The sequence below is a fragment of the Monosiga brevicollis genome, genomic scaffold (genome assembly GCF_000002865.3).
Source record: "Monosiga brevicollis MX1 MONBRscaffold_39 genomic scaffold, whole genome shotgun sequence".
Taxonomy (NCBI): Eukaryota; class Choanoflagellata; order Craspedida; family Salpingoecidae; genus Monosiga; species Monosiga brevicollis.
Window position 1 is genome coordinate 175,283 of NW_001865076.1, and position 23,430 is coordinate 198,712.

General features: G+C 54.9%; 3 protein-coding genes across 3 annotated transcripts; 1 reads left to right on the plus strand and 2 right to left on the minus strand.

The window, feature by feature from the left end:
- Positions 1 to 5,170: 5,170 nt before the first annotated feature.
- MONBRDRAFT_29844 (uncharacterized protein) lies at positions 5,171 to 6,374 on the plus strand (the record flags this gene model as incomplete). The annotated part of the gene is made up of 3 exons (XM_001750274.1): positions 5,171 to 5,255; positions 5,367 to 5,771; positions 5,833 to 6,374. 3 exons carry the CDS (start codon positions 5,171 to 5,173, stop codon positions 6,372 to 6,374), a joined length of 1,032 nt encoding a protein of 343 aa, XP_001750326.1.
- Positions 6,375 to 7,892: 1,518 nt separating this feature from the next.
- Positions 7,893 to 13,466, minus strand: MONBRDRAFT_34526 (uncharacterized protein; the record flags this gene model as incomplete). Its single annotated transcript, XM_001750313.1, has 16 exons — positions 7,893 to 8,003; positions 8,101 to 8,169; positions 8,389 to 8,481; positions 8,609 to 8,752; positions 8,865 to 8,918; positions 9,005 to 9,274; positions 9,413 to 9,955; positions 10,060 to 10,104; positions 10,189 to 10,240; positions 10,352 to 10,441; positions 10,525 to 10,704; positions 10,809 to 10,959; positions 11,052 to 11,163; positions 11,250 to 11,339; positions 11,420 to 11,701; positions 11,853 to 13,466. The coding sequence occupies 16 exons, from the start codon at positions 13,464 to 13,466 to the stop codon at positions 7,893 to 7,895; spliced, it is 3,900 nt and encodes a 1,299-aa protein (XP_001750365.1).
- Positions 13,467 to 13,712: 246 nt separating this feature from the next.
- On the minus strand, positions 13,713 to 23,325 carry MONBRDRAFT_34527 (uncharacterized protein; the record flags this gene model as incomplete). The annotated part of the gene is made up of 30 exons (XM_001750314.1): positions 13,713 to 13,910; positions 14,214 to 14,369; positions 14,450 to 14,525; positions 14,678 to 14,745; positions 14,854 to 15,269; positions 15,546 to 15,789; positions 15,895 to 16,080; positions 16,189 to 16,461; positions 16,581 to 16,649; positions 16,920 to 17,246; positions 17,407 to 17,621; positions 17,761 to 17,902; positions 17,984 to 18,217; positions 18,365 to 18,877; positions 18,957 to 19,054; positions 19,151 to 19,232; positions 19,316 to 19,394; positions 19,503 to 19,747; positions 19,865 to 19,941; positions 20,049 to 20,230; positions 20,320 to 20,417; positions 20,509 to 20,631; positions 20,770 to 20,932; positions 21,043 to 22,021; positions 22,105 to 22,165; positions 22,311 to 22,369; positions 22,438 to 22,624; positions 22,725 to 22,775; positions 22,890 to 23,032; positions 23,163 to 23,325. 30 exons carry the CDS (start codon positions 23,323 to 23,325, stop codon positions 13,713 to 13,715), a joined length of 5,907 nt encoding a protein of 1,968 aa, XP_001750366.1.
- Between the last annotated feature and the right edge of the window lie 105 nt (positions 23,326 to 23,430).

Below are 23,430 nucleotides of genomic sequence, written 5' to 3' on the forward strand. Positions count from 1 at the left end.
GTGGGGGGGGGGGGTGGTGGTGTACGGGATCAGGAAGGTCAGTGGGATTTTTGGAGGAGTGTGGTTGTGGAGAGAAAAAAGGGAAGAAAGAAAAGGGATCCACGGCGGGTCGAGGCCATCTCCATCTGATTCATGACACCTTGGCGTAAGCGAACTAGCATGTCGGATGGAAAGGAAGCAAGAAGCGAATGCATGTCAATCCATGTCGATGTCTTTTGGTGTGTTTCCACGCCCTCCTTATGATACAAAAATGGTGATGGCACTTACGAAGATTGTCGATTGTCGAAGGAGTTTGAGAAAGAACGAACAAGCATCACAGACACGGACAAGAACACAAACACGAACACGAACACGCGCACAGACACAGACACATGCACACACACTGATAGGTGTGTATCTGTCTCGCTAGATATCATTTTTTTTTAAATGTGGCTTTGCACCATCACGTGAGTCATTTGGTCGAGGCACCATGCCAAGAAAAACTTGGCACCAGACGTATGGCCATGCCCACAGGGCTTTCAAACAAAAAGAGTACGGTATTCGAGTCGAGGCAGATGTGCCTTTCAATAAAAACAACACCCGCAGCAGTGCCACCTCGCGCAGATGGTTGCATGTGTTGCTTGGCTAGGCTTTGCTTGAGGCGGCTCCCGTGGCCGCGCACGTTTTGTCCGACTAAGCAAAGAGTGAGCTGCTGAACATGGCGTCATCACCATCCCACGTGGAGGGCGAGCCGCTCAGAGCAAAAGCTTCTTGTTCCAAGAAGAGAGCCGGAGCAGAGAGCAATGATTCAATATCATCTTCGGCATGAGCGAGGTCCAATGCTTGCACATCGCTGAGGGAGTTGACAACCAGAATACAAATTCCAATCAGTCGAGGCCAAGAATAACCACAAAAACACCATTCGGCGATCACATTCCAGTCAACAGACAGGCAAACCCAGACCCAGACGGACACAGGCACGGACAGACCCAGACCCAGATCCAGACCCAGATCCAGATCCAGACCCAGATCCAGATCCAGACCCCAGACCCAGACCCAGAACCAAACACCGATACGAATAAATCCACAAATCAGACGAGAAGAAAAATAAGTTGGTGCAAGCACTTGTGCGAGCTTCGATGCAAACTGACCTGGAGACGGGGTGCGAGGTATCGTGCAGCGGGTCTTCAAAGCCTGTCAGACTGTCTTCGGCGCCGCTCATGAGGGTATCAAAATCCAAGAGTCCCTCGGCACCAAAGAACGAGTCCTTGGCGTGGTCCATGGAAGGGGATGCCACGAGGCTGAGGGAGCGAGAAGGTCCACTGCTGCTGGACTTTGTGCGCTGGCGCAGACTGCGCTGTAGCTTGGACTTGCGCTTGCTATGTGGTGGGGAGGTCTTTTTGGCGGGGGCGACGGACAAAGAAGTACTGCGGTTGCGGTGGGATGGGGAGGGTGGCATGGAGGGCGGGCAGGACATTGAGGTTCTCTCTTTGTCACGGTCCTTGTTTCGTTGCTGGGCGCGATAGAGGGGACACGCATTGATGGTGGAATGTCGCTTGAAACGAGAGCTAATGTTGCCCTCGCCAGTGCAGCCAGGGAAGGTGCAGCTGCGGGATTTGGTGTTGTGATGGAACGTGGAGCGACCAGGCATTGGGAAGCGCGATGCCATGGTACCAGGGCCGGTCATGGTTCCTGGCATGGTTCCAGGGTAGGCATGCATTGTCAGAGGTGGTGGGCGTGGACCCGTCATGGCGCTCGTCATCATGGGGGCAGGCACACCGGCGGGCATCATGCGTGGGGGAACACTCATGGTACCCGGCGTTGTTGACGGGGCAGAAGCGGCAGCAGCGGCGGCGGCGGCGGCAGCAGCAGCAGCAGCGACAGAAGAGGTGGTTGTGGGAACGGAAGACGTGGGCGGGGCCCCAGCGGTAACAAAGCCACCAGTGGTGGAGGCACTTTTTTGCAAGGGTGGCTTGGCATTTTTGAAAGGAAAGCGGGTGGTCTCGGCGTTGACGGCTTGGAACTGCAGGCTATACTCGGGGCTTCCCGGAGCGGGTTTATTGTCGGCAAGCTGCAGGGCTGCAAGGTCGCGCCCAACGGCGGTGTGGGACGAGTTGCGACGGCTGTTGCTGGAGCGCTTGGCTGCGGCGGAGGAGGTGGCGGCTGGTTCGCGGGTGACGGAGATGCTGCGCACGCGGGAGTAATGAATGAGCGGGGGCGGCCCATCATCGAGCTTGGGCAGGGAGCTGGAGAGACCCGTGCGAGCAGCCATGCTCATGCTGTTGCTGTTGGCCACGGGGGTGGTGGAGAAATGTTGGCTAGACGTGGATTCGGTCGAATAGGCTTTGTAGGGCATACTCTGTGAACGATCAATCAGCGCGGCATTGGTGGCAGGCGATATCGTGGCGTTGGAGTTGGGCACGGCCATGACATTTGAAACCTGGTTGTGGAGCACGGCGAGCAAGCGCGCATGAATATGAGTCGGAGAGGTGAGACACAGGTGCACGCAGCCAAGGGGGAGGGCAGCGCGTCATTTCGGACAAGACAATCCACAAAGCAGGAGACACATTCGAGGGGCAGACAACAAGCAACCGGCAAAAAGAGAGGAAAGAGGTGGATAAGAGGGGGGAGGGGACGGATGATGGGAGTTGGTGTGATATTGGGGATTGGGTGCCGATGATGAGGCGGACCCATGCAGGTGCCAAGGCTGCCCGTGCTTTGAAGAACACTGGGCCAAAAACGGCAGCGAGGTAACGTGGACAAACAGGCTTCAAAGGCGAACGGCAACTGAGCAGACTTACAAGAGCCGTGGTGGTGGTGGTGGTGGATGACTCCAGGCTCGTGTGATACGTCGTGTCCATTGTCTCCATGGCGGGCTACGAGCAAGGTCGGAGGACGTCTCAATCCAGAAGATACGCCATAGAAGCAAGCCGAGCTGAGACGAGGGGGCGCAGCAGGCGTGCCGGGCAGCAACACAAACTGTATGCGTGCGTGCGTGCGTGCGTGCGCGTCTGTATGTGTCTGGGAGAGGAGCTAGCGGTATGTAGTGGCAGTGCCCTGACTGAGTTTGAGCTGAAAACTCAGTGATCGGGTGGAGCAGGCGGTGTGCGCGGCAGCGGCAGCAGCAGCAGTCCAAGCACGTCGCAGCGTCCTCGCTTGCAAGTGAAAATTCTCCAAGTCTCAACAAACTGTCCCAGGTGCCGAGTCTGCCGTCCAAACACGCTGCTCCGTCTCCGAGGAGCGGCCGCGCACACACTGGAACGGCGTGCGTACGTCCGTGCTCTGCGTGTGTGTGTGTGTGTGTGTGTGTGTGTGTGTGTCAGGATCTTCTTCAGCGACCGACCGCTCCAACCAACGCGACGATCCTCCACGCTGCCGCAGCTGGTGGCCAATCAAACCCCCACCAAGCAAAGACGTAGAGACCCAGCACGGTCTGTGGATCACTGAACCGCGGATCAAGTGCAGCTTTCCAGTCGGGGCGCTCAGGCCGTTGGCGCTGCCGTTTCCATGAGAGAGAGCGAGAGAGAGAGAGAGAGGGAAACTAAAAGGGAACAAAGGGTTGAAGGACACGTGTGGGAAATTCAATACCCTCGTAAGCTAAAATGGCTTTTTAAGTAGATGTGCCCTCGTGTACAGCTGGGAATCGTTTTGTGTGTGTGTGTGTGTGTGTGTTGCTCGCTATTGGCAAACGTTGTATAGAGAGAGAGGGAGAGAGGGGAACAAGGGAAGCGGGGGTTGATGAATGGCAGGGGCAAAGGCAGGGTGGTGGTGATGCGGTTTGGGTGTGCTGGCGGTGGACACGGTGCTGGATTTGTTGTCACTGTGCCGGCTTGGGCTGCCGTTTTTGGTGGTCGAAGAGTGAGTAACGAAAGTTCACGCTCTTGGAGAGAGAGAGAGAGAGAGAGAGAGAGAGAGAGAGAGAGAGAGAGAGAGAGAGGGGAGGAAGAGAGAGGAAGACAGAGGAAGAGAGAGAGAGAGGAAGAGAGAGAGAGAGAGACAGAGGAAAAGAGAGACAGAGGAAGAGAAAGAGAGAGAGAAAGAGAGAGAGAGAGAGAGAGAGAGGAAGAGAGAGGAAGAGAGGAAGAGATAGGAAGAGAGAGAGACAGAGACAGAGTCAAAGACAGAGACAGAGACAGAGTCAAAGACAGAGACAGAGACAGAGTCAAAGACAGAGACAGAGACAAAGACAGAGACAGAGACAAGAGACAGAGACAGAGACAGAGACAAGAGACAGAGACAGAGACAGAGACAGAGACAGAGGCAGAGACAGAGACCGAGAAAGAGCTGTCATTCAACGCACAAGGCGCGGCAATGACAGCAACACCAGTTGTGTTTACCCGTTCTTCTGACAATTCCCGATTGCATCATCCAGACCTGACCAACCGCCCCCGATGTCGCAATCAATACCCATAAATCTGACAAAAATATCTGACATTTTAGCAGCAGCAGCAGCATCAAGATGACGACATCGGTCTTATGGCTTGAACGTGCACTGGGCGTGCGCGCCGGCAGCGATGGCCGCGATGATGACGGGGCTGCTGCGGCGTCCTCGTCGTTGGGGCGCGGTCGGGGCGGGCAGGTGGAGGGAGATGGGAGCAAGAAAGGGTCTCGCAGCGGGACGCGTGGTGGCTTGGGTGCCGTGCTGCTGCTGCACGCGAACATTGCCGTTTGTCCGTTTTGCCCAAACTGCGCCGACCCCTGCTGGAATACGATGCCGCTTGAGCCCAATGCCTCACCCAGCTGAATACTCCTCATAATGTCTTTCCCTCGTTGGCTCTCACAGATGCAGCAGCCTTTTGGCTCACCTCGCCGCTGCTGCCCTACCTCAGCAAAGATCTCGGCGCGGATCGCATCACGTTTGGCTACCTGCAATCAGCCCTCGAAGCCGCGCAAATCGTCTCCAGGTGAGCCAGCCTTCCCATCGGACGCTGTGCTTGCAACGCGGTCCACACAAACTGGTGACTAATCGTTGTCTGGCTTCAGCTTGGGCTTTGGTCAGGTCATTGACAGATTTGGACCGGGCCTTGCCATGATGATCGCTCAGGGTGGTACGTTGCTTGTACCGTGCTGGCATCGATAACTCCAGCACCTCGCGCACTAGGGTCGACCATGCGCGGTGATACCACCTGATCTCGCCTGTTGCTTTGCAACTTGATCCACCTACCCCGCAGGAACGGGTCTTGCCTATCTGATGCTGGCCCTCTCCACCAATTTAACCCTCCTCTTTCTCTCACGGATCCCCGTCGTCTTTATGGCCTGCATGCTCTGCGCTCAAGGTGAGCTGACTCGCACACATCTCCGCCCAGCCATTTTGGCAGGCAAACGACGTTACAATGCTCATCAGCTTATCTCTCGTTGCGTGTCCCGCGATACCACCCTCTTTGCAGGTGCCATGCCCCAGTTTGTCGGAGAGCAGACACGCGCCGTGGCCCTCGGGCGCCTTAGCGTGTCCTACGGCATCGGCATGCTGCTAGGCTCGTCAGCGGGGGGAATCTTGGCTTCTCACCTAGGACACGCTTTTGTCGGCTATTTGGCCGCCGGTCTGTCTTTTGCCATGACACTTGTCAGCCTGCTCTACATGCCCGTCACCTCGCGCACGCCAGTGTCTCCTTCCTCTGGCCCCACCAAGGGTCCCAGCATTGATTTTGGCGCTGCGCTGGCCATGTGTCGCCGTCCCACCGTTTACCCGTTGGCACTGGCCGTGGCCATTGCTGGTCTTGGCATCTCCATCAATCGCAGCCAGTTCAGCGTCGTCCTGGCCGACCATTTTCACCTCAATGAATCCCAGGCCGGTATGTGCGCTCATCCTCCCATCATCCATTCTGATGTTGGACATTTGTCTCCCGCTGACAGAAAGAAGCACAGCTGACCAGACCTCGTGCCAGCCGTCTGTCTTGTTTTGTCTCATGCACGCCAACTTTTTCCCGACTTCCACGACAGGACTGACCACCTCCTTGGGCGCCGTCATGGCGCTACTCAGCAACACGTTGCTCATTGCTCCTCTTCGATCTCGCTTCTCCGAGCAACAACTGCTTGTGGGCGCCGTGGGCGCCATGGGATGCTGTTTCCTTGCCATGCCGCAGGTCACCCAGTTTTGGACGCTGCTGCTCCTGTTGGTGCCCATTTCGTTGGCTTCCACGCTGCTCTACACCATCTCCGGCTCGGCCCTCAGCAATTCGGTTGGCAAGGAAGAGGCTGGGACAGCCGTGTCGATCAGCCACAGTCTCCGTTCAGCCACAGGCCTCCTTGCGCCTTCCATTGGCGGTCATCTGCTGGCTCACTACGGCTATGCTTCCGTGGGTCTTGCTAGCGCCGCTCTGGTCTTTGCCGCGGCAGCCGTCCTTACCCAGGGCTCACTGCCTCAACCCACCCATTCCAAATCCAAGCACACCTGAGCGCGTGCCATTGGCCCAATCTCAAGTTCCAGATCAACAACACCTGAAGGCCTATGAACAAAGACGACCCAGCCCGAGCAGCCTGGCTCTTGCTTTTGATAGTCTCATCGCTGGAATGCACCCCGTTTCTGTATTTCGTTAATTGATTTCATCAAGCCATCAGGAGTTTGTCACGAGCACTTCTTGGAAGGGGCGGGGCTACGTAAGACAACGCGCTGGGAACACTTGCGGCTCGGCCGCTCACGTGGCGGAGAAATAAGCACCATACTCAATGCTTGGGGAGGCGTGCTCAAGCCAGCTCGTCCAACAGACGTTGCAGCTGCACCCGCAGGCCTTGTGGTGCTACTTCCAGTGGCGTGTGCTCCTCCGCATCGCGACAGTCTGTCTGAGCTCCGGCCTTCACAAGCTCAATGCACACCTCAAGATGTCCTTCTTCCGCCGCCAAATGCCTGCAAGCCCACCAGGTACGTCCAAGTCAGGCACCAAAATAACAGGACCAGCACGCCATGTTGCGCGCACAGCAAGCGAGCGCGTACAGGGGCGTGGCTTTGAAGCTGTCTCGGGTCGTCTTGCGAGCACGATGCTCGAGAAGAAGGCGAACCATTCGCAAATGTCCTCGACCCGCTGCTCGGTGAAGCGGCGTACTGCCACGGCGATCTGTTGCGTTGACATCGGCATGGGCTCCTAGCAGCGCCCGCACAACCTGTCCTCAATCCCCTGTCGTGAGACATCAAACACCCTTGAAACGATGGATTCAAAAAAAAATCGCAGCTGGTGGTTACCGTACATCTTCATGGTTCTTGCTTGCCGCGTAATGTAGTGCGGTCAATCCCTGGTCGGTCACGGCCGTCACATCCGCCCTGCCGAGCCCAACGCATCAAAGGTCGACATCAGGCGTGTCTCGTCTACCTTTTGCTCACTCGGTCATGCTTTGCCTTTCAACATAAATCCTGACCTTGCTCTCAACAAGTCGTTGACCGGTGCCAAGTGTCCAGTGGAAGCAGCAATGTGCAGCGGTGTCCAGCCCGCCTGCGGGTCGCCATCATCGCAAATATTACTGTGCCTACAACGTGGATGGATGGCTGGTGCAAGTCGAGCCAGCAAGGTGCAAGATGCCCAACCTCGTCACGCGCATTAGCGTCGGCGCCCAGGCTCAGCAAGTATGCCAAGTTGTCGCCCCGTGCTCCGGAGGCTGCCCAGTGCAGTGCCGTCCGACCATCCTGTTTATTCCACAACAAGGCCACGTCAATATCCAACCCCACAACATGCTGCTTCCCACCTCTGCCCATCTCATGACAACTCTACCAAGCCTACGCACGGCATCAAGCTGCTTTACGCTCTCAGGATGAGCGGTCAGATATGCTTTCAGCTCTGACAGGGCGCTGCCATACGCCAGCTGACAGACGGTCGTCTCCGACATGATGCTCGACACGTAAAATAAACTTGTTTAAATTCGAGGGGTATTATTAGGGCGCGATGCGCAAGTTCGTTTGTCTTATCATGGTTCAGGCCGCGGGTCTACAAACATGTTTCGTTGTCCTCAAGCTCAAGACCAGAGAAGAGATGCGACACAGATGCTAGCAGCGGGTGCTTGGGTGTATCTGTCCGTGTTAGCAATGCTTGCCATTCCTAGCAAGGCAAGGCAATGGTGCCAAGCACGTATGAGTCTTCCCCTTCAATACAGAATGCACACACGCAAGGAGGGAAAAGATCAACACCCATGTACCTGGGGGTGTGTGCGTCTGCTGAGCGTGGCAAAGGAGGGCCGGAGCTCGCCGTTGACAGTCAAGCAGGTCTGCATCAAGGCGGATATCATGGGCGGGCACGAAGCAGGGCTCGCCAGAACGGGTTCGTCTTCTCGCAGCTGCCCTTGTTGTGCAAGAATAAGTCGCTGCACCACCTCCGGGTCGCTCAAGTTGCCAAATGGAATCTAAAGCCAGGGGCTCCATGAGCGAGAGAGAGCATCAAACCCAGGCTTCATCTCACTGACTGGTTCAATCGCAATCAAACCGACCTGACCGCAACTCCATATCTCATAGCAAAGGCAGCCAAAGCTCCACACGTCCGTTTGCGTCGAAACTTTCTGATCCAAGATTGAGGATGGTGCCTGACAAGCACACATCGAAACAATCATCAATCCAGATGAGTGGGTGTGATAACGTTTCTCTTTTAAGCATTGATCATCGGGCAAGGATAAGCGGAGCTCCTGAACTCTAAACGACACATGTCCTCACCATCCAGCGAATGGGAAGAGGCCGCGAGGTCTTGATGCGATAGTAGCTTTCCGAAGAGGCGATCCCGATAGTCATGGTGCGCGACAATCCATAGTCGGCCACCTTGACGTTGAGACAGCGGCCAACCAAAACATTTCGGGCCGCCTGGCGCGCAACAGACCCAGCACACGCGAGGTTGGAATGACAAACACATTGAGAATAGCCCAAGTTGAAGACGATGCAGTAGACACGCTCGCGGAAGACACGCCCCGCTCACCAAGTCGCGATGTACAATCCCCAGTCTTGCCAGCTCAGCCATGCCATTGGTCACCTACGAACACACCACCGTGCTATCAGAGGTTGCCGAGCGATGGCCATGATGGGGCTGCGATTTGGGCCTGCGGACTGATGCAGTACCTGGTGGGCGATATATAACAGGTCCTCTGGGCCCGTGCCTCGGCCTCGCTCTTGAAGCCAGGTCTCAAGAGAGCCCCCGGGCATGTACTCGAGGATCATGGCCGGCTCGCGTGCGCCAAAGCTTGTGGTGTGCAGCAGACCCACAAGGTTGGGGTGCCGCAGCTTGATCATCATGGCAACCTCAGACTTGAAGTCTTCCATAAAGGTCATGTTATGCAGCGTTTTGACAGCCACATGTCGGGAGCCCTCCGTGGTAAGGAGTGTCATCAGCTACAAGTGCAGTGCGGGCGACGCAAGGTGAGCGTCCGGGCTATCGCAACTACCATCGCATGCATTGCTCTGCTGAAAGAAAAAAAAAAAAAAAAAAAAAAAAAAAAAAAAAAGGGTGACTCAGCCATGTCAACTTACGCTCACGACGCCAAATTCACCCTCGCCTAGTTGGCGCACAAAGGTCAAGCGATCGGCATCCACTTCAAGCTGTCGGTGTGGGTCAGCTGCATGGATCGCCAACATGACATCACTGCACTTTTTGAGGCGCCCACGCTTCATCACCTCGCCCAGCTGTCGAAGTTCGGGGGAGTCAATAGTCGGTACGAACTGACACATATCCAAGATCAGACCACCGGCTGCCTTGGCAACAGAGGCTTCACCTCCACCGTCAGAAGACGGCCGAAAAGGGCAGTTGCAAATCTTGGCCTGGTTGGTCGATGTCAATCGACAATCCTCCAATTGCACCGTCATAAAGTGAATGTTGCGCGAGCTCAGGTACTCGAGGGTGCCCAGCACCGTACGAAGCCAACGGAAGGCCATCTCGCCGTCCAATTCGGCATTGAGTTGGCTGGCCATGGGCACTGCCAGATACTCTGCCAGCAGCATTGTGTTTTGGCCAAAGGTGACGGTGCCCAAGACTGCTGGGAGGCCCTCCGAATCTAGTTTGACACGAAAAGATAGCTGCGACCAGGTTCAAAGGGACATGTCAAAAAAAAAACAGAGGAGTCGCCAATTGATCAAGGCCAGGCGACAAAATCGTCCGGCCCAGCATATACTGGCCGTACCTCGCGCAGGACGGCGTCCGTAGGCCCATATGCAATGCTTTCCATCTATTGTGCGTACAAAACAATCGTTGTTTGAGATGGAATTACCATGCACAAATGCAGCGACGTCCGTGAACAACGATCACACACCAGCTGGCCATCGACATCGTAGACCTTCTCCAAACCATCCATTTGATTGAGCCTATGATTGCGCGTGCCATTGCAAACACAGAAATGACGCACACGGTCAGCGGAACGAGTTGGTACGTGTGTGGATAGGGCATGGTTGTTAAGCCTTCCGGGATACTCGTACCGGGAAACGGCGATTTCAGGCACATTGCGTTGCATGAGAGCGGGCTCCAGCACATCGATATCATCCTCCCACAACGCAGCTGCCAGCGTGCTGTCACCAGCAATCAGCGTACAGGGGTGGGAGTGAGCGGGCAGGATGGCGTGTGTCTTTGGGACGGTCGAGCAAAGACTAACGCAAACGTTGGTCGCGCTTTGACGGCAAGCTGTGTGCAGCTCTTGATCAGGTCTTCAAGAAACTCGTTTTCCGTGGGTGGTAGATCTGGCAAACTTCCATTGACACTCTGTTGCACAAAGTTTGTGGGGCTCATATCGGCATATGGGATCTGGCCGCCATGACAGACTTGCCAGCAAAATCTGTGCCCAAGCATCAGTGCAGGGGTTACGAATGTCACATAAGGTCGTCTGCAAGCAAAAGCACCAAGGCCCGACGTTACCCTGCCCCAAAAGTGCATGCGTACCGCCCGAAAGCATAGACGTCGGATTTAAAACTAAAGACGCTGTCGCGCCAGACTTCAGGGCTCCAAAAGTATCGATCTGGTGTCAGCTTTGCGCGACCCTTGGATACGGTCGCGACGTACTCTTGCGTCAAATAGACATCCTTGGCCATAACTGCAGGCTCGCAGAGGAGATGTGCACGTGAGTCGGAAACGAGCGACCAAGGACACTGCGGAGGTTCAGTAGGCCCTAAATCAGCTTCATACCAAAGCCAGCAAGGCGCACATCGTCGATGGATTGGCAGGCGTACACACTGTGAGCTCCCAGGTTTCGATGCACGATGCCCAAACTTTCGAGGTATGAACACGCTGAAGCCACCTAGCACATGGCATGAAGTCAACATGACCAAAGCGGGGTGTGAGTACCCGTAGACATATGCACCCGCAGGTGTGTGCAAGCCTTACTTGGCCACAAATGGCTTGCTGTTGTTCACGTGAAACAGAGGTTGAGCTCAACGCCTGGCTCAAGACGCCCAGGCGTGCTGGCTCATACACCTGGAAAAGAGTCAAGAGTCCATGTCATGAGTCAAGAATTGGCAACCTTGAACGGGGCATATATTGGATGTGAAACGCACGAGCATGATGTTTTGACGCTCATGAATGACGTTGACGAGATGCAGGACATTGGGATGATCCTTCATGGTTAAAAGGATGCGCGCTTCCACAAGTGCGCTAAGTACGGCATGTTCCTCTTCCACCGTGGCCGTCGTTCGGGGGAGGGCCAAGGCCACGTGCATGGTGGGCGAGGTGGCAGCAAGCATGTAGTGTTGAGCGAAGGGTTGGTGCTCTAAAACACGGGTGGTGCCATTGGCAGTCCACAACCCGGGTCGTGCTGTTAAAGCGGACCATTCGGCCGACTATGTGGCCACCCAATGGGTTACGTTCAAGGGTTGGTTCAAGTGTGAGCAAGCGGAAGCAGGCGCGAGAAAAAACAACTCTGGCTGTCACGCCCATCCCGCCGGTCGACGCGACACGATTATCTTCTATAAATGAGTGGCACCAACGTACCAAGTGCGGCACATCACGAGCAGCACGGGGGTAGGACGAGATGAAGAGCTGCAAAGCCTCGGTTTCATAGTCTTCAGGCACTTGTGTATCCCTGTTGCGACGAGTACGCACGGCCACCCAGATGATAATGCCGACTAACACCACGGCCGCTGCGATGGCTGCAGCAATCACCGGCAAGGCGGAGCGAGAAGCCCGGGCTTCAGCAATTACAGGTGCCGTCGTCGACGAGGCAGCTGGACGGGACGTGGTCGTGGGCACGTTGGTGGGGGCAGGTACGAAATTGAGCGTGTCAACGATGACGCTCCCCTGGACGGAACCGTCGATGCGAATGCGGCTACGATCGATGGAGACGACGAAGAAGAGTCCGTCGGGCTCGTCAAACAGCTCTTGCACCCAGTGAACGCTTGCAGAAGCGTTCCATTCGGGTGTGTCTGCCGCAAAGGCAAGCCAGCGTGTGTAAAGTAAAGGGATGCAGACGGTCATGGCATTTGCATTGGGCGGGCGTGCTAACGCGTGACCGCGGTGCCAGGTCATGGATAAAACACCATCACTACAGGGTTCAAGCAGACTGGATCGTGCTGTCAACCAGCGCTGCGAGCAGTCGTGTTCGTCCCACCCATCGGCACAGTCCTGTTGGCCGTCGCAGTACTGCCAGGATGAAATCTGGGCACTGGCATCAGGGCAGGTCATAGCGACCGCGGCATCTTCCAACTGACAAACGGGTGCGTCGGGGGTTGTGGGTGCGGCAGTTGTGACAAGGTCAACTGCCGTAGTTGTAGCTGGATCGAGGGTTGTAGTTGATCCCGATGGCGTCAGTAGCTGATCGCAACGACCTGGTGAGGGGCTGCCGCAGGCAGATGGAAGGTAGATGGCCGTGCAGTTGGCAGCCATGCTCGAGATGAGAATATCCGTGCGCAGCGTTGTCAAAGGATTTCCACGCAAATCCATATACTGCAGTCGTCGGGAAAAGGGCAGCTGAGCGGGGCGCAGGGAGGTGAGGTCGTTATAGCTCAGGTCAAGGTACTTTAGTTCAAAGAGCCACACCAAGGCGGGCGAGCCAATGAAATTGATCCGGTTGTGGCTCAAATCAAGCTTTTGTAACAGCTGAAAGGCGTGGGTAGCTGGCAGCGCGATGTCAGCGAGGCGATGATGCCGAATAATCAGATTCTTAAGGTTGCTAGGTGCTCCGCCATAGGGCATCATTGACAGCTTATCCTCACCTGCGACGGTTTGACCATCGCAGATCAGGCTGACTGAGGCGTCGGATGCGTTGAATGACACTTGGCAGCCCGCGCGCGCATACACGTCACTTATATTGCCACTCGAATCGAGCTCAAACATGTTGTTGCTCATGCACACGAATCGGGTCCAGAAGACGCGGCGTTTGCAAATCGGATCCACTTCGTAGGCCGGCTTGAGGGTGCACACGGTATAGTGGGGCACATAACGGAGGGCGATCAGGTCATTGGTACAGTTGAAGCACGAAAAGTGTTGGGTTTCGCGAGCTTCAAGGAGGTGCATAGGACAGCCTTGGGTGATCAGCTGGGCACGGGCGCAAACACAGCCGAGCACAATCACCACCAGGGCAAGCCAGCCACGAGGCGAATGCATCATGCCGGCCAACCCCTCTGCTGCAGGTCCTTGATCATAACCCCCCCCCCTCCTCAGCAGCCGGGCAGCAATGGGCACCACTTTCTTGCCCAACCCAAGCTACCTTTCCTCTGCCTTCACTTGACCGTCTTGCATCCTGTCTCAGTCCGCGCCGCCGTCTTCAAACTCTTGGAAGTTTGCGTGACAAGTCGGTCCGAAAAAAAAAACGAGAGAAGAGAGAGAGAGAGATTTAGAGGGAGTCAGAGAGATTTAGAGAGAGAGAGAGAGAGTGAGATCTAGAGAGAGAGATTTAGAGAGAGAGAGAGAGAGTTTGAGAGAGAGAGAGTTTGAGAGATTTGAGAGAGTTTGAGAGAGAGTTTGAGAGTTTGAGAGAGAGAGAGAGAGAGAGAGAGAGAGCGAGAGAGAGAGAGAATGACTTCGTGATGAGTTGGCTTGCTTGGAAAACCCCTGCTCAGGAAAAAAAAAAGTCAGAGGGGCGAATGGAAATTCGGCACAGAAGGCTGAATAATGGAATGAATTGAAATGGGGATGCTTTGTGGGCATTAAGAAAAACACGAAAACACCATGGACGACCAGGACGCAGTCTTTCTCGGGCGAATGCCCAAAAAGGTCAACGCTTCAAATTAGGATTCTTCAAATGGGTTGCTTACGCCAGCGCCAGGCAGCTATGCACACAGGTGAAGCACACATATTGCATGAGCCAAAATCGAGAACAGCGACATGATTATGTAAAGAGCGCTATGAACTCACCTGGGGCTTTTTGCTCCTCGGACGGGGCGGAGGTCCCGTGCTCGTCTGGGAGGTACTGAGATTGCTCTCAGTGGAGGACTCGAGAAAAGGATTGGTCTTTGGAGAGGCGGGCTGTGGCGCTTGCGCCGTCTTGAGGCCATCCATCACGCTAGGCAGCTAGGTGCGCCGAACGAGCATCACGTCAGACGCAGGGTAGTGGAAGGCCGCACACAGCACTTCTCAAGGTTGTGTCTTACTTTTGGCTTGTTGCCCTGCGGACGGGGTGGGGGCGGGCCCTTGGTTGGCACAGGAGGAGCCGAGCCACCCGCTTGACTAGAGCAATTTGAATCGCACAAACACGGCATGATCAGCATCACCCCCAACACAGCCAGCCCATCATCAATCAGCAACTGGTCACAACTGATGCAAAGAACGGCACATGCGCCAAAGTTTGGAAAAGTGGGCATAAAAGGAAGCAAACTTACGCCATAAAAGGGTTGCTGGGAGACATGCCAGGGCTGGGCTTAGCCGAGGTGGGAACCGCAGGCTTGTTCTGATGAAATCAAGCAATGTGAGCCAGCAATGATGCCTTTGACCGTCGCAGTCACCGCGAGTGATGGCCATACAAGCACAGGAAGAATCATGGAGGTACGATACCAACCGGTGTGCCACTTGTGGATGGGCCATCATCCTCTTGCATCGACGAGTTGCGTTTGGGGGGGCGCGGGGGAGGTGCGGCTTTGGGGGTACCACCACGTGAGGTGGCTGATTCTGCGTCCGCGGTGGGGCGCGCGCTGGTCTTGGGGGGCGAAGGCTTGCTGGGAGGCGCTTCTGCCTCGACTGGCTTCGTCGCCGGGGTTACCGGAGTGGTTCGAGCCGCCGGGGTGGCCGGCGTAGCTGGCGTTGATGGCCCCGCAGAGTTGGCCGCCCTTGGCTGAGTGGCCGGTGTGGCCGGTGTGGTTGGTGTGGCCGGGGCCGCTTTAGGTTGCGATGCAGGCGTCGCCGGGGTTGGATTTGCAGGCGCCGCTGTGGTGGGCTTACTTGCACCGGCAGATGGCGCCGGGGCCTCTGTAGCACCTAAGAACAAGTGATCCTGTCAGTTGCAAGCTCTCTCGAAGCATACGGCAAATCACCGCGAGCCTACCAGAGGCAGCAGCCGTGGACTCGTTTTCTTTGCGTTTGACCATCAGACGAGGGCTCCCGCGCACCATTGAACCGCGTTTCGGTGGCGCCGGTGATGAGGCTACGCTCCAAGGCAGATCACCGTGAGCACGAGCTCCGCTCTTCCACAAAAGCAGAGAAAAGCAAAAAAAAAACAAACAAACGATCGGAAAATGCAAGCACAGTACCCACCGGCTTGGTCTGCATGCGTGTGGGGGGCACGCAATTCAACCGAAGAGCGAGGACGACTGCTATCCGACAGCATCGATATGGGTCGCGGGGTGGATGCAGTCGAGGATGACTTGGCCTGCTTCAAATCAGCCTGGCTTGTTTCGGACATCTTCTGTACCATCTCTTCCAAGCGCCCTTGCAAGGGCTTGAGCTCGGCCGAGCACATCTTGCCATGAACCTGCACGCCCTGCTCTAAAATCTTGACCTACAGCAAATCAGCAAGGATGAGAAGAGAAGAAACAACCCTACTCTGAGCACATGGCACACAATGCGCAGCTTGGTGACACCAATAGCAGGCTACGTTCCCAACCTGGCGAGCCATGAGATGGCGGAGCTTGTCGACAAGCTCGGTCTGGTCCGGATTGGCTTCGAGAAAATCATTACTGAAGAAGGCTTCGCGATACTTTTCAGTGCCACCCTGGACAGCGGCATCAATAATGCCGTTGAGCTTCATACTCAGGGGGTTGATGTTCAAAGATGGGTCCTGCGCATGCTCCTGCAAAAATCAATCAAGTCAAAGGGTGATGGCCCAAATCAGTTGACAGTGAAACTTGCGGGATGGGAAACAATTGCGCCACAGGGGATTGTAGCTTCACGCACACACCATGATGATGGCTTGGAGGTCCGCGTTGGTATTTTCCATCGTGACAATGGCGTTCTCAACGGGGCCTCTGGTCAAAATCTCCGTGTTGATGATGCGGGCGCGGGGTTGCTCACAAGGCAACGTGCAGGCCGTTTCAAACTTGCTGGTTTCAACGTAGAGATTGCGAAATTCGTTGTCGTCCTTCTTGTTCTTTTGGATCGGACGCTCAAAGACAAAGCGGCTTAGCTCATTCAGCTTGTAGTAAGCCTGCAAAGCCGGGGGCACCGTTGTTCCCTGCCAATACGCGCAAGAAAAGGAAAAATCGAGCGCCGTAAGAAGGAAGAGTACAGTCACAAAACGTGCGTCACGACAACAACAACAATGACACCAGAGCAAACCCAAAGTGGCCTCACCTTGAAGCGTCCCAGTACGTCGCTGGGTTCAGGTTGCACCTTGGAGATCATGATCCGCTGCTCTTCGCTCTACACCCACCAAAGGGACGGCACACATCCAACAGGATGTGAATGGCGGAAGGCGAAAGGCAGCTCGGTCAAGTTGGTATGGCATGCGGGGCAACACCACTACCTCCTGCATTTCCTGCGTGACGGGCTTGGGGGACATTAAGAGCTGTGCCTTGGGAAACTGGCTCTGCACGAGAAGAATGTGTCAAGCGCAATGTCCCAAAAATATTTTGTGTCAGTTGGCTCGCAGCACACGGTCTGGAGCGTCAAGAGCTTGCATGGTCTACAAACCTGGATGCGATCGCAGAAAGTGGTAATGTGGTCATTCTTGTCCTTGGCACGATAGATGAACTCTTGGTTGCGGATGTTGGATGGGAAACTCATGCCCCAGTAGCCAACACGAAAGTATTGAGGCTCCACCCGACGGCCAACGGTAATCTTGTCCAGCATGCTGGCACGCTTGGTCAGCAAAGTGGAGAGGGCCTTGTAATCAAAACTTTCGTCTTCGTACTGATGGGCCAGCTCTCGCGAGTATTCCAAAGCCTTTTCCCAGGCTTCACCCTCGTTGTACGCGTCAATCATCTCGTTGTACAACAACGTCTTGCGCTGGCGCGCCGTCTATCAATAGCAGGTCCCCAAAAGCAATGAGACGCGTGATGGGGGAGCACACTGTTATCACGTCCTTTCGAGCGCCTCAAGCGAGCGACTTGATGCGGGCAGGGCTAGCGTAGCCGAAACACTTGCTGCACGGCCAAGCAGCAAGCAAAAAGCAACGCACCTGAGCAGGATACACCTCCTTGCCGTCGCTGTCTTTCAGAGCGGGCACATTGGTGTTGTTCCACTCCAGCGTGTCTGCCAACTTGGCAAGGGCATAGGCGCGTTCAATGTGTTGGCCCTCCTCGCGATGAATCTTGGCCAGTTTGGCTGCTGAGCGCAGGTACATGTCGCGGCGCTTGGTTTTGTTGTAAAAGTGCATCAACTCGACGTAGCAGCCTAAGTTGTTCAATGCACGCAAGGCGATGAGGAGACGCCGCCCATTCATCAGCGCCAGACGATGCCCATGTTTTGCTTCGAGCCAGGGCCGATTGAACAAAAGTGATGCATCCACATCCAAATAAACAGCAATTCCTACCTGCCAGTTGGTCGCGGTGATGGTTGCTACCGCTCACCACGTCGCGCAGGTTGAGCAAAAGATCCAGCAGCTGCCGCACGTCCTTGATAAAGGCTGGCATCTCAGCCGTCAGGACGGCGTTGTTGCTGCTCTCGGTCAGTGTCTATCGTTTCCAGCGCCAATCAATGTGGTTGAGCACCTGCCCCGCGTGAAAAGTTCCCAGGAACGACGGGAAAAGACCCACCATGAGAGTACGCTCAAGGAGATCACCGTACTCCTGATCTCCCGAGCCCTTGTTGTTGACGTTGGAGTCAAGCTTGTCAATGATTTCCTGCTGCAGGTTGTCAAAGTTCCCGTCGGCAGCCACCTCGTGTTGGATCATGTCAAAAAAGACGGGGATCAGCAGCTTTCGAACCGGCCGAGAAGGCACCAAGGCCATCTCTTGCAGCGGGCCAATCAGTCCGGGGATGAAGTTTTGCTAAGTCAATGAGCAGGTGAACAGATGGTGAAGTAAGTTTGAGCCTTGGCGTCACCACCAGCAGCATGTGCGCGATGAACCCTTTTTGAAATTCGCCGACTACATTACACCCTGATTCGCCTTGCGCCACTCTCTACCACCACGAACCTTCTTGGGTCCCAGCGTGTTCCATAGGAGTAGCACTTGGTTTGCCATGAGCTCTCGGCGATCACCTCGGTGGGCCAAGACTTTTTTGCGCTTGCTCTCAGAGAAGAGCTCGACTTGGAGGGTTGTTTGAATCACAAACTGATTGCAGACCCGGAAGCAGAGTTGCCACAGGCCGAGATCAAAGTTTGGTCCGTCGCCAAACTTGCTGATCAAGGCATCTGACAGGCACTTGATGGTGTCCAAAATCACGTCGCACAGCACCAGGCGCATCACAAGCCAGTCGCGTGCAAAATTGGATTGCTGCAGGTTTTTGTCAAAGGCCTGGAACAGAATTTCCAACAAATCGTGCAGCTCACTGGTGCTGAGCTCCTCAAACAGATGCTGGAAGCTGACGGTGGACATGAGACGCAGAAGCGCACACAGACAGGCTGTCAAATAGCTGCGGCTGTGTGCGGTGGTGACGTTTTTGGCCAAGCACTTGCGTGCCAATGGCATCAGCATCGAACGCGCCAGCTGCGTTCAGACCAGGTCGAAACAACAGACATGAGCTAGGTCCAGCGAGTTGCATGGTCGGGAGTCACCGCCACCGTACCTCAATGACGTCCTCATCCGTACGGTCTTGTGCCTTGTGCAGGATTGTCAGCATGTTATCGGTGATTGCCAGGACGGACTCAAGCTGGTCTGGCGTGGCTATAATCACGGCAAAGACAACGGCAAACAAAGCGCAGAGGCAAAATGCGTCAGTTTTGACTTGGGCAAGTTGTTCCATCATTGTGTAGCACTCACAGTTGTTGAGATAAGTCTCAACAATGTCCGTCAGCACCGGGTTCAACTTTGCACGGCCTTCACGCTTGTTGTAGATGTCGCTCTGCAATATTTTCACAACCATGAAACCAGCACTGAATGAGAAACAGCTCTGGCATGCACGTTTGCGGCGCATGGGTAACGTACATCCACGAGATCGCGGATAAAGTTGAGCTTGTGGATCGTCAGCTTATCGTTGGCCTTGTCATTAACGCTTTGAATGAATCTGCACACCGGATAGCAAGCCGGTGAGCTCGGTTGGGATTCTGTAACGCGCTTGAAACTTGAAACAAATGCGCAATGCAAAAACGCAAGCCCGGGGTTGATAACCTACTCGCTGGCAATCTGCGCGAGCTCGCCCAAAGACAAAACGGCGCTCAACTCCCGGAAAACAAAGGCATAGCGTTGCAAGAGCAAGTCCTTTGTGCCCACGAGCGTTTTCTCCTCCAGAATCATCATGTTGTTGATGGCCGTAAAAGAAGCATAAAGCAGGTCTTTGAAAGCAGAGTGATCGGCCGTGGCAGTGCCTTGGCGGCCACGGTTTTGGCGACTCAAACCACGAAGCTGAATCTTGCGGGACTGGTACCAAGCAAACTCCTTATAAGAATACGAATTCACCGCTTTTCCAGAGAAAGAAGAGGGCATCACAATCACTGGCAACTTCAGGCCTCAGAGGCAAAAGAGGCAATTGCATACCCGGATGATAAACTTGAACAGATGATCAAGCTGCTTCAAGGCAGTGCGGAGGTTTTGTGCAAATTCCGGGTTGGATGCTAAGTCACAGCCGAGGGCACCGAACAAGTGTTGAATTGAGATACGGTGGTCGAAAAGCGAAACCAGGTGAGGGGCAAGACTCGTGTACACCCGGTCCAAGACTCACGAGCTTTCTCAATGTGGTTCTGCAGCTGCTTGATGATATGCTCATGCACGCCTGGGTTGGTAAAGTCATTGCGGATGTATGTGTCCAGAACTGTCTTGAAACTGGAGAGCCGATTAGCCGTATCCGTCTTCGACAGCACTTGAACAATAGCCCGGAAGACATCTTCAGCAAACTGCGGAAACCTAGAAACATCAAGCAAAGGATGGCATGACTGAAACATCAAACAACAATTTGGCTGATAAGAATCAATACACCAGCACACGCAACGAACTTGTCAAGAATGCCAAAGGCAGCATCAAAGATCTCTGTCAAGAACTTGACGATATCAACGGCCTCCAGGCCGTAGGTGATGCCATTGAGCGCGGCTTTCTAGAGATGAGCAAGAAGCGCACGGGACGTGGGGCGGATGTGAGATGTGGTAGAGGGCGGTGAGCAAGACAGAGGCACCAGAAGGACACACGAGATTTTCAGCCTTGTCATCCGTCGTTTGTCGCCAGCGGAGCAACTGAAGTAGCGAGCTGTTCTGCGTCAGCTTGTTGGAGCTGAGCAGCGTGCTAATGGTAAAGCGATCCTTGACATTACGCTGGAGCCAGAGGCAAAGCGAACATGGCCCCGTGAGTATGGAAGACACGCAGTTGTCTGGTAAGGCAGAGGCGGGGTGGAGAGGCTCTTGCAGGTGCGCAGGGAGAGTCTGCGGGGGGACAGAAGATGCGGCTCAAACCTTGAGTTCGTGAGACTTGGCAAGGTAAAGGCCCTTGCCCGAAACGTCGTATGCCTTGTCATACTTGTACACCAACAGCTCTCGAGGGCCATCAATGATGGCAATACCGTCCTGCTTCTCCATCAAAGGCTGAAATGCAAAGCAGAAAGGAACCACCTTGTTCCTGGAATTGACAGACACATTGCAAGAAGAAAAGTCAACGGTGTGAGTGACCGCGGGTTTGAGGGCCATATGAGGCGGGCAACAAAAACGGCGGGTGTGGTTATGACGTACGGGTCTTGGCCTGACGAGCAGTGCTTGAAGGTAAACTTCATATGAGCGCTCTGAAAGTCCCGCAAATCAACCTTGACCTTGACTGTTTCATTCCAGATGGGCTGATTGTTGTGGTAGTAGATGGTACTGCGATACTCTGTCACTGGTTCGGCACCAGCGCCGACCACCAGGCAATTGGGGACCGAGCTCCCGTCGTGTTTTTGCACAGTCATGACAACTTCCACGTTGCGCGGGGTCGTCTTGCTGCCCTTTTCAAACTCGGCGTTGAGCAGTGTGACGTAGAGGTCATTGCGCGGGTCGTTGCTGATGATCTCGCCAAAGCCAATGGGTGGCGCAATGGGGTTTTTGAAAACGAGGGGGTTCTCCTTCCGCACTTGCTCCAAAGAGCCCGACAGCAGACGAAGCTTGACGGTAAAGCCCTTGAACTGATCGAGGCGGGCGATGCGACTGGAATCCTTCTTGATGATGTACTCGTGCATCATGGAAAATTGGCTCTCGTCAGTGAAGCGGTAAAGATCTAGCGAGTGTTCAACCTCTGATTCCGACTCCTTCTGTGTCATAAAGCCACGTAGGGGAAGCACCGCGCAGCCCAGCGGGCGCAGGAATGCCTGCTCTCCCCGGGCCTTGGAAGGGTCCATCTGGCCTCGACGCCAGACGTGAGCCACCAGGTACAGATCCCGAGGCACGGTCGTGCCCTCGGTTTCACCGGCTTGCATGGACAGCTCTGTAAACACGGTCGAGGGAGGTTCAAAGTCGTCATAACCCTCTGGCGCACCAGCTCGATCAATGGCAACGCGAAAGCCTTCGTTGATAAAGCCACCAATTGACGCCTTGTTATCCGAAGCGTCGCCCGAGATGGTCTTGGGGTCATAGAGGCGATATGACACTTCAAGGGGCTCGCCGGTGCTGCAGATGAGAATGACGTGCTTGAGCAGCAGATGCTTGAGCGTGGTCACGGTTGGGGTATGATCCGACGCAGCTGTTCCATTGGCGCGGGAGGTGAATAAGGATACGTTGAAAAGTGTGTCGTGCAAACACGAGCAGTCCAGACCAGGTACCAACCACGAGTGTTGCGACGATAGTTGCCCAAGCTAACGGAGGCGCTGCGCTCAATGCTTGCCGTCTGTCATACCCAACGAGCTTTGATTGAGTCTGCCTTCAAAAAACAGAAACAAGAACCAAAAAAAAAAAAAAAAGGCAGCAACAGAAAAGCAACTTGGGCCAGGAGACGGCTGGGCCCATCGTAGATCATCTGAAGGACGACACACCTCGCTGTGCACATGGTACAATTCCATCACACCGCTGGTTTCCGGGGTCATGACAGCGCCTATAGGCGAGCAACGCAAGGTGAGATGTACCGTGCAAAACGCACTGCATGGAGAAAAAGAATGGCACCTGTCTTGTCACGCGGGATGAGGTCGAGATGCAATTGTTGGTTGCCCCAGTCGATCTTGTCCGTGATCTTGGACTTGACAGCGTTGGCATGATCAATGGGGAGATTGCCCAGGATCAACTGCATCCGGAGCGCGACCAGCTCCTCCACGGCCTTTCGCAATTGCTCGTAGGTATGCAAGTGTTCGGACTAGACACGATCCAACAGCGTGGTGGAATAAGATGCAAATGTGAACTTGTTTACAAATTTGGCGGGTTGGAAATTTGCGGTATGGGCCGCTGGAACGGACCATGTAAAGACGTTTGAGGTGCGAATTCCACTCGGAAAGAACCGTGGCCACCTAGAGCAGCGTCACAACCCAAGAGTGAGTCTCCAAAAAAGAGCGAGAGGAGGAGGACGGCCGATCTACTCGTGTAGACTCGGCCGAGGGCGAGCGACAGCATGGTGTGCGGACCTCTTGAATGAGCGGCTCTTGGCGTTGCAGTGAGTACTGGGACCCACGATGCCCTCCATCTTTTGCAGAGTCGAAGAATTGGACGTGGTTGCGAGGAAAAATGCCCAGGCGAGTGCCTTGGCTCAAGCGGCCCCGCAGCCATTCTGCAATCGCATGGCATGCATCGAGATCAGTGAGGTATGAAAAAAAAAACAAAAAAACAGCAGACCACAAAGGGGGTGGGCAATGTCAGCGCCAGAAGGGTTGCTAATCGGCGAGGAACAACCAACATACCGCCATTTTCTTCCAGAACTTCTAGAATGTTACCCAGCTCCAAGGGCAAATCGTGGGGCGTAACAACGCCGGGGTAATCGCAGACCACTGCCAACAGCACATACCCAAACACATACATAGATCCACTGTGAGTCAGACGCGGTGGCGGAATCAATGCAACCATGCGGTCGTGGAGGGTGGCTATCACTCAATGAGAAAGACCCTTGGTCCCCAGCCTCCCTTTCTCTTCTTTGAGGCCCGTCCGCAGCAATGGGCGATGTTGGTCGGG